The 14,606-nt window shown below is 40.8% G+C and overlaps 1 protein-coding gene and 1 long non-coding RNA gene across 2 annotated transcripts in view; one reads left to right on the top strand and one right to left on the bottom strand.

Annotated features, from left to right (window-relative positions):
* The window catches only part of FGF10 (fibroblast growth factor 10), an 80,023-nt gene extending 68,111 nt beyond the window's left edge, over positions 1-11,912 (bottom strand). Inside the window, exon 1 of the mRNA XM_084802594.1 lies at positions 8,892-11,912. Coding sequence (XP_084658720.1) covers positions 8,892-9,243 — 352 coding nt within the window. The 5' untranslated portion in view covers positions 9,244-11,912. The remainder of the gene's footprint in view (positions 1-8,891) is intronic.
* Positions 9,178-14,606, top strand: part of LOC311609477 — a 9,680-nt gene continuing 4,251 nt past the window's right edge. The window contains exon 1 of the long non-coding RNA XR_014783403.1: positions 9,178-9,299. This is a non-coding gene — a long non-coding RNA (uncharacterized lncRNA). The remainder of the gene's footprint in view (positions 9,300-14,606) is intronic.

Below are 14,606 nucleotides of genomic sequence, written 5' to 3'. Positions count from 1 at the left end.
ATCTTTCTTTGGCTCCTCCATGCTACATGACTTTCAATATTCTTAGTTTCCCTACTTAGCCTTCAATATTCAAATTCTGTAACCAGTCTCTTGAGGAGCCCTTCCTCTTTTCTCAAGCTTAACAACACTGTGAACACCATAATTCAAATCAAATTTCAGGCTTTCTTATGTTACCTCAAATCATCTTTCTTCGATGTTAGTGTAGTTAACTTCCATTCTAACAGAGAACAATTAGTTGTTTTCCTTGGAAAAATACGGAAGTACTATATTCATTTTTAAGTACTGTATCTACTTCATGGAGACCGAATATAAGTCACATGAGCTGTCCGTGTATCAACTCCAATTTCTGTGCACTTTGGTCAAGCCTGGCCTCAGTGTGCCTGCTCCTACCGTCCCGCAGTTCCCTCACCAGTGCCTGTCCAGCGCCTTCCCTAGACACAGGGATCAGAGCACCTCCCGTGTTTTAAGTCCAGGTGCCTACTTCTTCCTCCCCTAGCTCTCATGATAGTGTTCCCAATCTCTCCATTTAGTTGTCTGCTGTGCGGTGTTAGCTCCGTGAAAGCACATACTTTTCTCAGCTTTCGCAAACATGGAACGTTCTCGGTATTTGGCGTAAGATCTGGCACAAAATAACTGGGTCACATTTCTATTAAGTGAGTTACTTAATGGGGGATTTCTCTTTTTTAATCTGTATAATGTAGCAGTATGACACCTTGCGCAAAGCTATACACTCCTGTCTTCCACTTTTCACCCAAGCCTGTGACTTCTGAGTTCAGGCTCACTCTATGCCCACATTTAATTACACTGAATCAAAGCCCATGGCTTTTCTCACCCCATCATTAAGGTATAGTTTCTTTAGCAAGACTTGGGTTGGAGCTTTCTTTCTGCTGATACACAGGCTATTGATGACCTCTGTGGGCTTCCTCCTAGGTCACAGGTTCTCATTTCAGTTAATTTAACATCCAGTTGGAATGCTGGGGACTGGGTTTTATTTTCTTGTCAGGTCAGCCCTTTGCAGTGTAATGCTACTCATTTGCCTGAACTCTATCCTGCGAGTTAAAACTACAGTGTTCATCACTCCAGTAAAAACCCCTACCCCCTTTTAAAATTGTACATCTACATGCCCTGGGTCCTGTTGTGCCCTTGTCACTCTCCTCCAGCTCCTAAAATGTTCATGACATGTTGTACACCGATTTCCTGGTTGGTTGGATGTCTGCTTTATAATGTTAAGACACTCCTGCACTTCTGTCCATTGGGCTTTTATACTGTGGTCTGATTGGTGTCTTTTCCACTCTTCCTCCACATCTATGCAATCATATCCTTCTAGAGATAACACTCTAAAAGTTCCCCAGGGAATATGGCAAGTATTGTTGCCAATATTGCTTAAAAGTTTTCTCCCTTTAGACATAACTAGTGATGCCATGCCACATTTGCTATATTATTGAGTACTAACTGTCCCTTTAGGTCTACTGGTAAATCAGTAACTGAGAACTAGAAACTATCGGAAGTGTACTCTTAGCTTGTAGTTGTTATTACAGTAACAGATAAATTTGGTGCACACAAATGACCAGACTGTGTTTATAAAACAGATAGTTCTAATTTAGCAGATAATTCCCAAAGGCGTTTTCTTAGAAGAATGTGAATACAGTTATTGCTAGAGAGTCTAACTACCCAGAATATTGTTAATAGAGACAATATCTCTGTATTTGGATAAACAGAAGTGCAAATGTATATGTGTTTTCCCCACCAATAACCAGAACTAACAAAGGCATGTGGATTTTGTTTTAAAAGCCATATGCATGTGCCAAATCTATACAAAGGATTTGGCAATCTTTGTGACATTATAAAAGTTGGGAGTATCAAGTAGCCCCAAACCAGAATTTATCCTCTCCTGCAATAAAGGAAAAGCATTCATTCTTAAATTATCTTTCTCTTATATAAATTTAGAAATGATATGAAGGCAAGAAAGGTAGCAAAGGCTCTAGGGAGTGGTACAAGTGCAAGAAATAGGTGAAAGGAATAGTTTTTTAAAAAACTCTGCAGAAATGGGTATCTGGTAGAGTTTAACCTGGAAATTAAATATAGAATGATGTTCTAGTAAGGTTTGCTATAGGCAGAGCTTAAAAGAACTTGGCCTAGAAGCCAGGAATCACAGTGTTTCTAAGGTAGAGTTGTCGGGTGCCTCAACACAGAGGCAGCAACTAGAAAGTAAGCAAGCCTTGAGTTGAGTTGCAAAACTACAGAAGGCAAGTTATTCTCAACACAACAGTAAGACCTAAAGAAAAATCAAGAATAAAGTAATAATTATGCTGATCAGGAAAGTGACTGTTCAAAAAAGTACCTGAATGACAGTAATTTTTTCAGAAGTATATTATGGCTTTTAAACTATTCCCTTATCTTTTAGTTAACCAAAACTGCAGAACTATAATTGTAGTAGAATTATTAGGTCTATCTAATTAATTTATGTAAAGTTTAGGGTATATCAGCTTAATCAAGACATTACCTTCTACTAAGCTTACTTAGGTAATAAATTAACATTTCCCTCACATCATCCATTGCAGGAAGCACACCAAACATCTGAAAGTTCCTCATTAATGATAATACACATACAGACAGGTTGGGTATAGGTATAGGGTTTAGGCAGAAGAATTATTAGGTGAACTATACAATGAGGTAATGCTGTGCTGCCAGCACTATGAATCTATCAAATGGTAATTGGATGCACGTGTTAGCAGCAGTAAAAAGTCACTGTCCAGTTACCCACCTTACATGGGAATCTACTCTGAGTGTCTTCTCTGATTTATTGTCCCAATTAGAACACAGTGTTCAAAGAAAGAACACAAGTGACCTGATTTAAGGCAAGGAGCCTTGAAGGACATTATTTTGTAGGTGACCTAGCTCCCTGGTAGATACCGTGAATTTTCATTTTAGTCTGTTAACATTAAGTCCTCAGTTTTTAAAATATCCTATACAATATCAAAATTTTGCATTCACTAATTCAGTATCAGAGTGTAGCTGATTGATCCTAAGACTCAGATGTGTTTCCTTCCTCTTACTTTAAAGAGAGACCTTTAGCTGTTCTTAGTTGCATCCATTGACTGGAGAAGGTACAAGTAACGTTGGGAGAAAGAGGATGGGCTGATATTAGAATGTCACTATCTTAAAGCTGAAAAAAGTAAAGTTCGACAATATTGCAAATGGTAAATAAAGAAAAATCTTAATTGCGGTATACCTTGTAAGGTTAGGTACACTTATGTAAAGGATTTGAAACAAAATGAAGCTTGTGATATCTTTAAACTGTGGGAAACTGTATTAAAATTGCATGAACGGGGATATACAGTTAGTCCCACTGTACAGCTACAAGAGGTTTTTAATTTCTTCAATTGAAATGTTAATATTTTACTTACTTATATTAAGCAAACATCAACTATTAATGTTGACAAATGTTGGAACAGTCACAGTAAAACTGTCATTTGAGTTAGTGTTTGTTGCAAAGTTCAGAGAATTAACGTTGAAGTAGATTAAAATCACTTTGAACACACATGTACGCTGGTCCTTTGGCAGGATAGTAAATATCATTTGCTATGGACAATGAGGCTTGGGAAAGATGTGGCGAGATATCCACGGGCAGTTCATAAATGTGAGAAACATTAGTCCCATTTTAAATGAGCTGTCAGCCTTTCCCCCTGTGTTTTAGTTTGTGGAAAGGTAGACATTTGGATAATAAATGGGGTTTGCTTCTGAACATTAAGGTAATTGTATAGGAATTTAAAGTATTTATTCATGTTCATTACAAGCTATTTAATTTCTAAGGAAACACACTAGAATAAAAGTTTATTTTATAGGCTGTTTAGTAACAATGTAGAAGAAAATGTGCAGACAATGGACTTTGATTTAGTAGGACTTTTCTTTTTTTTTTCACAAATTATGTGTTTAAATACCATTTTGGAAACATGTGCTTTTAGGGAATGGTATGTGCCTTTAGGTACCAGGGTTACGGAAATTCCCAAGACTCAGGGATTGGAGCCTGAATTCTCTTCCTCCAATACCAGCATGCTATTCCAGCCAACTGGTTTGTTGGGTTCTTCTAGTAGACGGTTATAAATCAGGTTTATGAAGAGGAAACTCTCAAATTGTGCATTTTAATGGATTTATGATAAAGCCATCAAAGTGGAGGGTCCACATGGTACGAATGCAGTAAAGGTAATAGGACAGTGTCGTGTAAGCATTAAATACAGTGCCTTCCACCTTCATAAATCCTCAGTGCTGATGACTAAATGTTTCTGGTTATAAATTTTGCAAGCAAATTCTAGAAAGAACCACAATTGTAAATAAGACACCAGCAGAAGCCATAAATTGCCCATAGGATTCCCCCACATTGTAGAAACTCTTAGATATTTATTTATTGTTTAACTTCCTTCAAAGATAAGCTGCACTCCTATTAAAAAGTAATAATGCAAATCTTTAATGCTATTTCTAGTATTACTACCTATCATTTTTAAGTAACAAGGTATTTTTTTATTATTATTTACACATTCATTTTTTTTTACAGCATTCCTACTGTCTTAATAGCTTTAGGTCTCTATAATTTCACTCTTTGTAGAATCATGTTTTGGAAGTTCCCACAACAGCCTAAGCTCCCATAGCTATTTACAATCAAATTATTTTATTGCACGTGGGAACAATTAAGCATTTGGCCCTCAGCTGTAAACAATTACTATATACAATGACATTCATGGATTTTCTTAAATAGTCATGTATTCCTAATGACCTCTGTTAACATAAGTGAGATTGATGCATGTGTACTCTGTGTGCATCCATGAGCAATTTTATTCTCAAACATAATATCAAGAGCAAAGGCCTGACCTGGATGATGCGCTGACATTATCTGGTACCGTGTGGCTGCCTGCAATGATTATCTCTAACATTCAATTTTCTTCCTATAGCACTTTTACTTCTTTTCCAATTAAGTCAGAAATCGATTAGTGTTCCCAGCAAAATGCAATGTGAGCTTTAGATGATTTGGTTTTTGTTTGCTTGTTTGTTTGCTTGCTTGCTTGCTTGCTTGTTTTAGGAGATTTGGAGTATCTTCAGCTAATAAACTGAGAGCCACAGCATCAAGGAGAGATAGCCAGACAAAGTAAGATTTATATTATGCTTTTGTCAACTTCTGGTTGAGTGACTGAAAAAAAAATCTACTTCTTCCAACCTTAATTTTCATATTTTCAAATGTGCATAGTTTTATCAAAGTTATGTGACTGCTAGGAATATTAAGTGGGATACATATTTTAAAAGATGGATTACATCCTATATATATTCCTTGTCTCTCATATTCTTTTTTATTTTTTTCTTTCAGAAAGGCCCATAAGCTCTGGGGCTCTCTATTGGGAGCATATATTTAGCTGTCTCTAGTGTTTCAGGATATATTTTTCTTTGGCAAGATTCTTCTTTTCTTCAAGTGACAACCATGGGAGAAGCTCACAGCTGTTTTACTCATGTCTAGAAATAAGTCAACCAGTCCCATTTGCAAGGGGACCTAACAGCTGTATCCAGCCTTTCTAGGAGGTCAGAGCTGGAGCTGAGTGGTAATGTTTCAAGGGCAGAGCTCTAGATGTAAGGAATGATAAAACAAAACCTGAAATGAGCCTGCACATATCTAGTGACAGATTCACCATAGCCAGTCTCAGTTATCCAAGCGTCTCAGTCCTCCAGCAGGAGAAACATAATTCACCCCTCCTCCCCTTATCCTACATATAATAACAAGCAGCAAAGAAAGTATACACCCCCCCCCCATCCTCCTCCTAAAGAAAAAACAAGCCACAGCAATCACTCTGTTTGAGAAGAGTTTCTTTAACACATGTCAAACCTTCAGAATTATTCTATTCAAGACAGGGTGTTAGCTTTAGAGGAAGAAGTTTGAAAAATCATTTTTGCAATACTTAGGAGTGAGTTCCTGTCTCCCCTTTGTTAGATTTTTTTTTGCTGGCATGGAGCCAGTGAAGCAGCTGTTTAGTTACCCAAGGCCTCACAAACATATAGCCCCTTAGGTAATCTGTGATGCTATTCTAGCAGCTATAGTACCAGGGTCAAATGTAACAAAGAAAATTAGTCTTTAAATAAGCAAACCTCAAAAGAACAGCTTTGTGTACTGAGACTAATTAATATCTTGTTTAGGGAAACGGTACTGAAATGTGGTTTTAGACAAGGCACTGACACTCTTCAGAGATTAGCTATCTTAATAGTTAACAGGCTACTATTTGGTAGGCTGATTGGCTACTCTGTGGGTGTGGCCACAGAGCAAGTGTGGAGCATTTAAACAATATTTTAAATGCCATTTATTGCAGCTGAGTCAGTCCAGCTGGAAATGATAGTATCATTCTGATTACTGGGCCACATGTGAAATTAAGGCCTTTTCTATCTATACTTTTCCTTTGCTGTGTTTCGGTACACATGTTCTTGGAGAGCTTAAATTAGTTATGGCTTGACACTATTTAGCACTATAACCACCCTCTTTCCCTTTTAGACCATTAATTAAGACAGCATTCTTATATTACATATTTAGCTTGTAATTTCAAAAGAGACTATTGGTAATTAGCATATGTTACCCCACAAAAGAGATAATGCCTATTTCTTTTTAAATGTTAGGGTGGAAATTTGCTGCCCTTGTTTATGCAATAAAAGTTGCATAATTTTCTCATTTGGGATAGTTCATATTGTAAAAATAAAACTCCACGTGTTTCCTGGGAGTCATTTTGCTAAGTAGTTCATGGCATAAGGGTCATTATTTTACAAAATAGTCATCTAAGTACCAGGAACTAAAATAGCTGCAGGTTGATCGTTACGTCACATTAAAAAAAAAAAAAGAGAGAGAGAGAGAGAGAGAGAGAGAGAGAGAGAGAGAGAGAGAGAGAGAGAGAAGAAACCACTTAGAGTAACAGCAGGATCAAGTTATTATCAAAATATTAAAAAGAAGAGAGTAACCTCAAGGTTACAACTCAGAAATTTTATTCAATTTCTTCATGTTTTCCATATGAAGTAAAGAAACTTAGCCCATGGGGATTAAAAAAACAAAAACAAAACACTGCAGCCCAGTGTGGAGGCTGCTTCTTCCTTTAACTAGGCACCACCAACCAGAATTTATTTTAGAAGCAGGCAAAAATACTAACTTAGGATATTCAACCCAAAAAGGCTATCTCCAGAACCTGTAGTGCTCATATGCCTGGACACTTTCAAGGAAGCGCAATCATCATTAATGATGCCATTTCAGCTACTTTCTAAGCATCAGAGTGAAATAGTTATTTAACATTTCCAATGCTAAACTGTATCATAGATCAATTTCAAATGCTTCTGCAAATGTATCCCTGATAAACATTGCTAATTTTATCAAGCCATTAGGGTGAAAGCAGGTGAAGACAGACGGACGGGCAAACGTTCATGTCGAATGTTTCTAGGTCCTCCAAGAAGAAAACTAAGTGTTAATCCCTGTAACCTTTATTGGAAAGTAAAATGCTTCATTCTGGTCAGTTGTCATTTTCATCACGACCTGTACACACTGGGTGAAAAAAAAATCTTGAGATGTATGACTCACATATTTAAGTTTGCTGGCCAGCTCCCAAAGAATTAACACAGAAGTTCCCCTTGAAAGGTGACTTGGAATTTACCAAAGAGATAAAGCCAAGTGGCTATTAAAGGTGTTTAAATGTCATTGTCTACTGTCTTCAGTGTGCCATTACGTAGCCTTGGGATCCTTTCAAATATCAATCAATAAAGGATGAGTAAGTCTCCGCTCTTGAAAGGGACCAGGGAAGGGTTGAAGAAGAGACATGGTACCCACCTCTCCTCTCCTCATTCTTCCTCCCCTCCCCCCAGCAACCCCACCCAAAACATAATGATGGAAAGAAAGACCAGAGAGAAAAGAAAAAGGAGAGAAGGAGATCCAGGGATCCCCTACAGAATGTGTGCTGGGGAGACAAACCTCGCCCTATGGGACACACAGCCTTGGAAACAGACTTGGGCTTTTACTTTGAAAATAAAAGAATGACAATGAAATTTGTGTGAGGTCTGTGCGAATCCAGTCCCAGATGTTTACAATGCTGTAGTACTATGCCTCTGCAATATGAGAGGTTTCAGAAGAAACAGTACAACAAGGCACCACAAAGCAGCGCATATGCTATTGACAATGCAGACATGAGCATCGTGTTACCACGAGAAGCCAGGCAGGAGACAAATAGCAGCGGTGCTGCCCGAAAAGCTAACTTCGCGGACTGCAATCACTCAAACCAAAATGAGGGACCCAAAAGGAGGGGAAAAAATTAAAACCAGGAAAAACCTCTTTGGCTTCTATATACAAGTGGTGGGGCGAAAGATGGGGGCCAGGAGACAGTGGAAGTGACTTTTCTTCCTTCAAGTTCCCATAAAGCCCCTATAATTGACAGTGGATAATTATTTTCAGCTTGAGGAGTCTGTCCCAAAACTCTTAAAATTGCCAGCGAAAAGAAACAAAATGTGTTTACTTGAGCCATTTCCAGAAAGGGGAGGGGGGGACGAGGAGACCTTTGGATGCGGTGAGGGAAGGTACTGGAGACAGAATAGGGCATCTCCTAGCATCAACAACTTCAGGGCACCCGGAGTGGTCCTGTGAGTGAAGAACTAGAGAGAATCCGGTGCCAAGGGCTATGGAGGCGGCTTGTATGGTGGAGGGAATGCTGCGCACAACGAATACTGTCGGGAGGGGGCTGATTTAGTGTGAAAGTATCCCACTTCATCATTTTACAGGGGTTGGGGACATAAATATTTAGCTGGCCACATCTGGAACAGATTCTGTGCCCCCCCTCCCCGAGTGGGGTGGGGGTGGATAATTGGAAGGAGAGGAGCACGCATTTGTTACTTACTGTAAGGACAGTTTTCCTTCTTGGTACCGCTGACCTTGCCGTTCTTCTCAATCTTGAGAAAGTACTTGGTGAAGGAGAACAGCTTTCTCCAGCGGACATCTCCTTGGAGGTGATTGTAGCTCCGCACATGCCTCCCCGCACTGGAAGGAGAGGACAAGGAGGAGGACGAAGAGGAGGAAGAGGAGGAGGAGGAGGAAGAGGAGTTGGTGGCCTCCGGTGACACCATATCCTGACCAGGAGCTTGGCAGGTGACAGGGACAGAAGACACCAAGAAGAGCAACAAGAAGCAGCAGCAGCAGCCCGGCAGGTGGGGAAAGGCTGAGGCACAATGTGTCAGTATCCATTTCCACATTGTACTGAAACTCTCGGCACTGGAAATTGTCTCATCAGAAGGAACATACTGGAAGGGTAAGACCTGGTGCAAGGCAAAGAGACAGCTGGAGGTGGTGGCTACTAGTTAGCTCCCTCTGGGTAAGGATCTGGCCAGAAGCGAATGCACCAACATCCATAACTCCTCGGAAGGGCCGGCTGCCTGTCCTCGCTCCGTTCTGGGATCCGCTGCCTGCTGTCTCTCCAGTCTCCGGGTGAAACAGTGGACGTGGGTGGCCACAGCAGTAGGAACTGGTGGTGTTGGTCACCAGAGCTCTTCGCTTCCCCCGGGGGTTACTTTGTTCTCTTCTTCACTCCTTTCTTCACCATGTTAGATGCAAAAGAGGTCTGAAAAACAGATGACAGCACGGTGAACAAAACCCAAAGTGGGTGGGGTGGGGGTGCAGGAAGACATCTGCGCCCCTCTGCGGTTGGCACCTTCTGGTCCTTCTCTGCAGAGTCCCAGCCTGTTGGCCACTTAAAAAAAGTGTGTCTCTTTGGAGTTGTCAGAACTGGAGGCAGCTGCCCAGGCGCTGTTGTTTTTCCTCTCCTTCCTTTCTCTTTTTGGTGGTGCCTGCTGATGCGAAGTCTCCTGAAAGCCACTTCTTGTTTGGGGGGCCGCTGGCGGCTGGTGTTTTATTTGGCCCTTCCCTCCACCTCCAAGTCCCCTTGGAAAGCCGCTTGTAAACAGGTTGAAGCCTGGAGTCTAAATGTCAGTGCTTTTCAGCCAGAGGTGGGCTCTGCCTCTGCTGGTCAAACCTCATTTGCAGGGGTGGAGAAGGGGGGAGGGAGGGGGGTCAAACGGCGGTGGGACATCTGAAACCCTAAGCTGCTGGGAACGCCAGGGAAAAGGGAGGGGGGAAGGGGGCCTGGTATGGGGGGGGGGGGAGAGCCTGGGCGAAAGGAGTGTGCGATGCCTTTGCTCTGAGCTGGGGGCTGAGGGTCCCTTGCTCTCCGCCTCCGTGGGCGCAGCAGCCCCGAACGCAGCCTGCAGCTCGAGCTAATTGCAGCTCCAGCGTCCTGTGCTTGCAGAGCTGGCCACCAGCACGAGAGCTGTCCTCGTGCTTTCTGAATTTTGCTGCCCTCAGGCAGGAACCACTCCCCTCCGGGGAGCCCCTTGCTCACTTGTTTTCCAGTGTAGTTTTCTTTTTCTTCTCTTTTCTTTCTTTCTTTTTTCTTTTCTTTTCTTTCTTTCTTTTGGCCGCGAAAATAGATTTGGAGCTTGGCTTTTGTGTGTGTGTATGTTTCTCCCTCCCAGGTCCCCCCAGAAGTAAGGAAGAGGGCTGGGGAGATGCCAGTGGAGGATGCTCAAGGCAGAGTCTCCCCAAGAGCAGATAATAAACTGATAGGAGCTAAAGTCGAGAAGGGAGACTAATGAGCTAGCTTCCTTTCCTCCTCTCCTGCCAGCTTCCAAGGAGGTCTAGGGTTTTAATGAATCATTGATTTCTCGCTTCCGTTGCTGAAGTAAAAAGCTCACACTTTGGCCCTCTCTGTCTTTCTAAGCTCAGGGAGATTTATCGTCACCCTTAAACATCGCCTCTCTCTTGGCGCAAATGAAATCAGGGAACCAAGTTACTGATTTCTAATTGCTAACATGAGTCCTTTACAGAATCACGCTGGGACTTCAAAGCCTACGCACTTCCCTGCGATCGCAGATTTTTATCACACAATTTGACCAAATCCCCTGCTGCCTGTTTTCTTCTCTATGCAATTTCCTTTGCATTTTACCCATAAAGAGCCCCTCCCCGTCTTCAGATTTAACGTTTACAGGGCTCTATTTTACAACATAGCTTCACTACCCACCAGTCTTCTACTAATGCTGCTGCTGCGGCGCACACCAACCCCCAACTCTACCTCTGCTCTGCTCACAGAAATAAGCGCTCTGTCCAGACACAGGCAGAAGTCACCACAAGACCAGGAAGCTGTTGCCCTGAATCAAAAGGCACAAAGAAAGAAATACTGTGTTAACTCATTTCTACCTGAGTAAGATACAGCTCTGAGTCTCAGAGGACCACATCCTTAATATCCTAGACAAACAAACAAACAAACAAACAACTAGAGAATGATTAGCTAGGAGGGCTGCATGAACATGTATTGCTCCGTTGTTGTGTGAGGCAGTTAGACATCTGTGTTCTGTCTAAGCAAAATAAATTGTCAGTATGTTACAGCTTTCCATTGAGGACGGTGGTGAGTTCACATGGTCCAACCTGAATGGCTGCATAAGATGCAGGCATGTCAAGGTGAACTTGAGAGTTAAACAACTGCAATAGTGAGTCAGAAAGAATTTTCAAAAAGAGCTTGCGCACACAAGCCAGAAGCCCTGTCATGTGCACCCGGGTTCAGTTCCCACTGAGAACTGGAGAAAGAAAATTAAAATTTAAAAGTTCTAGAGATAGACATTGTTAATGATTACCCAAATACATTTTAGTGACTTGGATGAGTGCTCTTATATTTTTGTGTGTCCACTGCCTTTGAAATAGAACTATTTAATGCCAGAATCAGGATTTTAATCACATTATTTATAGCACTGCAATGCTAATTCAAAAGATTTCACCAATGTGACGAACATCACAGCAGATTTCTAACTTTAATATAATTAGCTGATTCCTGTAGCTATTAATTGAAAAGTTAAGCAAATAAAGAGCATGCGTCAAACAAGTCTTGCTTCTTTAATTAAAGCGTGGATATTGAAAAATGAGCCCACAGTGTTAATTTCAATTTCCTATTTCACAGCTTTATACCTGAGCAGACAAATGAGTGAAATAGTAGACAATTTCTAAGGGACTTAAGTTGCATCCTCATGCAAAGAAGAATCCCAGTGTTTGAACTGACAACTAATTGAAACTCATTTTAAAAAGATGTTTGATGGGACCATACAAGGAAGACTCTTTTGTAAAAAAAAAAAAAAATTATGAAACTCAGGAAGTAATTAGTTTTCTGGTTTTTTTTTTTTTAACACTCGGCACCAACACTGTTGAAGCCAAGTTGAGTGGGTTTTTTTAATTCACATCAGACGCTCCTTCAGCCTAACACCCCCTTTCTCTCCTACACACACACACACACACACACACACACACACACACACATACATACACACACACATACATACACACACTCAAACACACATACACACACTCAAACACACACAAACACACACACACACATACACATACATACATACACACATACATACACACACAAACACACACACATACACACACAATCACCTCTCTTCAGGTCATCTCCATAAAAGTTTGAATTTAGTTCTACCTAAAATGATGTCAAGAACATCCTCAAAACTTTTATACTGCAGCTCGCCCGCAGCAGGTGCAATGTTTGAGAGTTCCAGAGTCCTTTCGCCCCTCCTCTGTATAGTGTGATGACAGGGGAGTGGGGGCACTTACTCAACAGCCCAAAGGAAAAGCTGACATAGCCTTTTAGATTACATCTCATTCTTCGTTTTCTTTTCTGTACTGCCTTTCTTCTACAGCACAGCGGAATCCCTAAACCCCCCACCACTTTGCATTGTTAAGTCACCCCTTAGCTTAGCCCCAGAAAAGCCTGAGAAAAGTTCCACAGGAAAGATGCGCTATTTAACGGAATCCAATCTCTCCCAATAGATTTGAATCGCTAACATAAATGTATGAATGTAGATTATATCTCTGTAATGAGGCCTGAATCATTCTCAGTTACTTCAAAGGACTGAAATTCTACCTTCCTTTTTTTTTTTTTTTACCTGCAATAATCAGGTCTTAATGGGTTCCTTTATTAATTGTTTCTCTGTTAAGATTGAAAGGGCAGAGCAAGCTTCAGGTTAGAATGGTACCTACTATTCTAAAAGGCTGTCTGTCTCTTTCATCCGATCTTTGGAAGGCGTGCTGTGTTTCTATGGCCTAGGCATATCCAGTGATATTAGTCTAAATCTTTACTGAAAGAAACAGAGGTAAACTTTTTGTCAAATGTGATGATCTGAAAAATTATAGAGTTTTAAAAGCAAGATCCTGAGAAGAAAGCATTAAAGGCTCCTCAGACGTGGCACTTCCATGCAGAAGAGGCGGCACGGGGCCTTCTCCCAGACCGTTAGCTCGTCTATTTGAGCAGGTTACACTTGAAACGTGCGGTTTTCTGGATTCTTTACGTTGTTCAGCTCTGCCTGTGGTTCAGTTTCAAGATGTGTGTTCCGCGAATGTGAGATGTTATTGGCAGTGCCAGTAAAGCTGCTTCAAATAATGCTAAATCAGGTCAAAAGTCAGCCAGGCCGTTAGACAGCTATGGCATGGGCAGGCCTCACTTTTTAAGCCTGTGGGGCAGCCCTTAGCAGCACGCCCCTGTTTTCCTATTCAGGTACAAGAAATGCCAACAGCAAGGCACCGCTTTCTGCTAGCTTTTTTTTTTTTCAAAGCTACAGCTAGAAGTGATAGCCACATTCAACCACCTCTAAGTACAGAAGCAATAGTTTATAATTATTGCTTCCAAAGGAAGAGCTTTGAGTGAAATGAAAAGAGTTTGTTTGTTTATTTATATATTTATTTATTTATTTATTCATTCATTCATTCATTCATTTTACAGAGAGTAGGAGTGCGACACTTGCGGAGCAGTGAGGAAGCTTGGCAACAGGCTCTGAGCATCCCTTGTTGAGATGAACAGGAGCAGAAGTGTTTTAGATTTCAGAGTTGTTGAACTTTTTTTTTTAAACGATTGCAATGCACTGAGAGGTCACTTACAGGCTGAATCCAAGTTGGTGAGCGAAATTTATGTTTCCAATATATTTTGTGCATCTAGTCTGCAGGTCATTTCATTCAGTACTTTAGGAAATTGGGGCCAGCCAGACTTTAAAAATAATTGTTTATATGAGTGTATATACTTTTTGAAGTACCACACTGATTCAGGAAAATTCAACGTGATGGTGCAAAGAATTGACTCAAATTAATAGATTATTTTTTTTTAATGGTACCAACTGTTTGGGGGGAGCAACTTTAAAACATCTTACTAAATCCCAAAGAACCTGTGACTATCTTGAAAATGTGTGGTAAAAGTCACTTTAGAATGTGTTCATTTCATTTAAAAGAGTCTGCTTTACCTAAACCACAAAAACATTTATTTCATTTTGTCTAATCAACTGCTAGTTAATAACTCAACACTAAGGTATTTTATTGCTTTTCTCTGGCTAATCAATTGGAGCAAAGATATGCTGGGCAGGAGGGGACAAGGAGAAAAACAGGAGGAAGAAGAAGAAGCACACAGGTAGAAGAGGCTGTTGCAACCCTAGGGTCACCTTTCAGGCCTGTTGCTGGCATTCCTAACTGCTCTGTTACGGAGTGACTTCAACCAATCCACAAAATGCAA

This window comes from Acomys minous, assembly GCF_964271855.1.
Source record: "Acomys minous genome assembly, chromosome: 11".
NCBI lineage: Eukaryota > Metazoa > Chordata > Mammalia > Rodentia > Muridae > Acomys > Acomys minous.
Note: the sequence above shows the minus strand (reverse complement) of the source record. Positions and strands in the feature narration are given on the sequence as shown.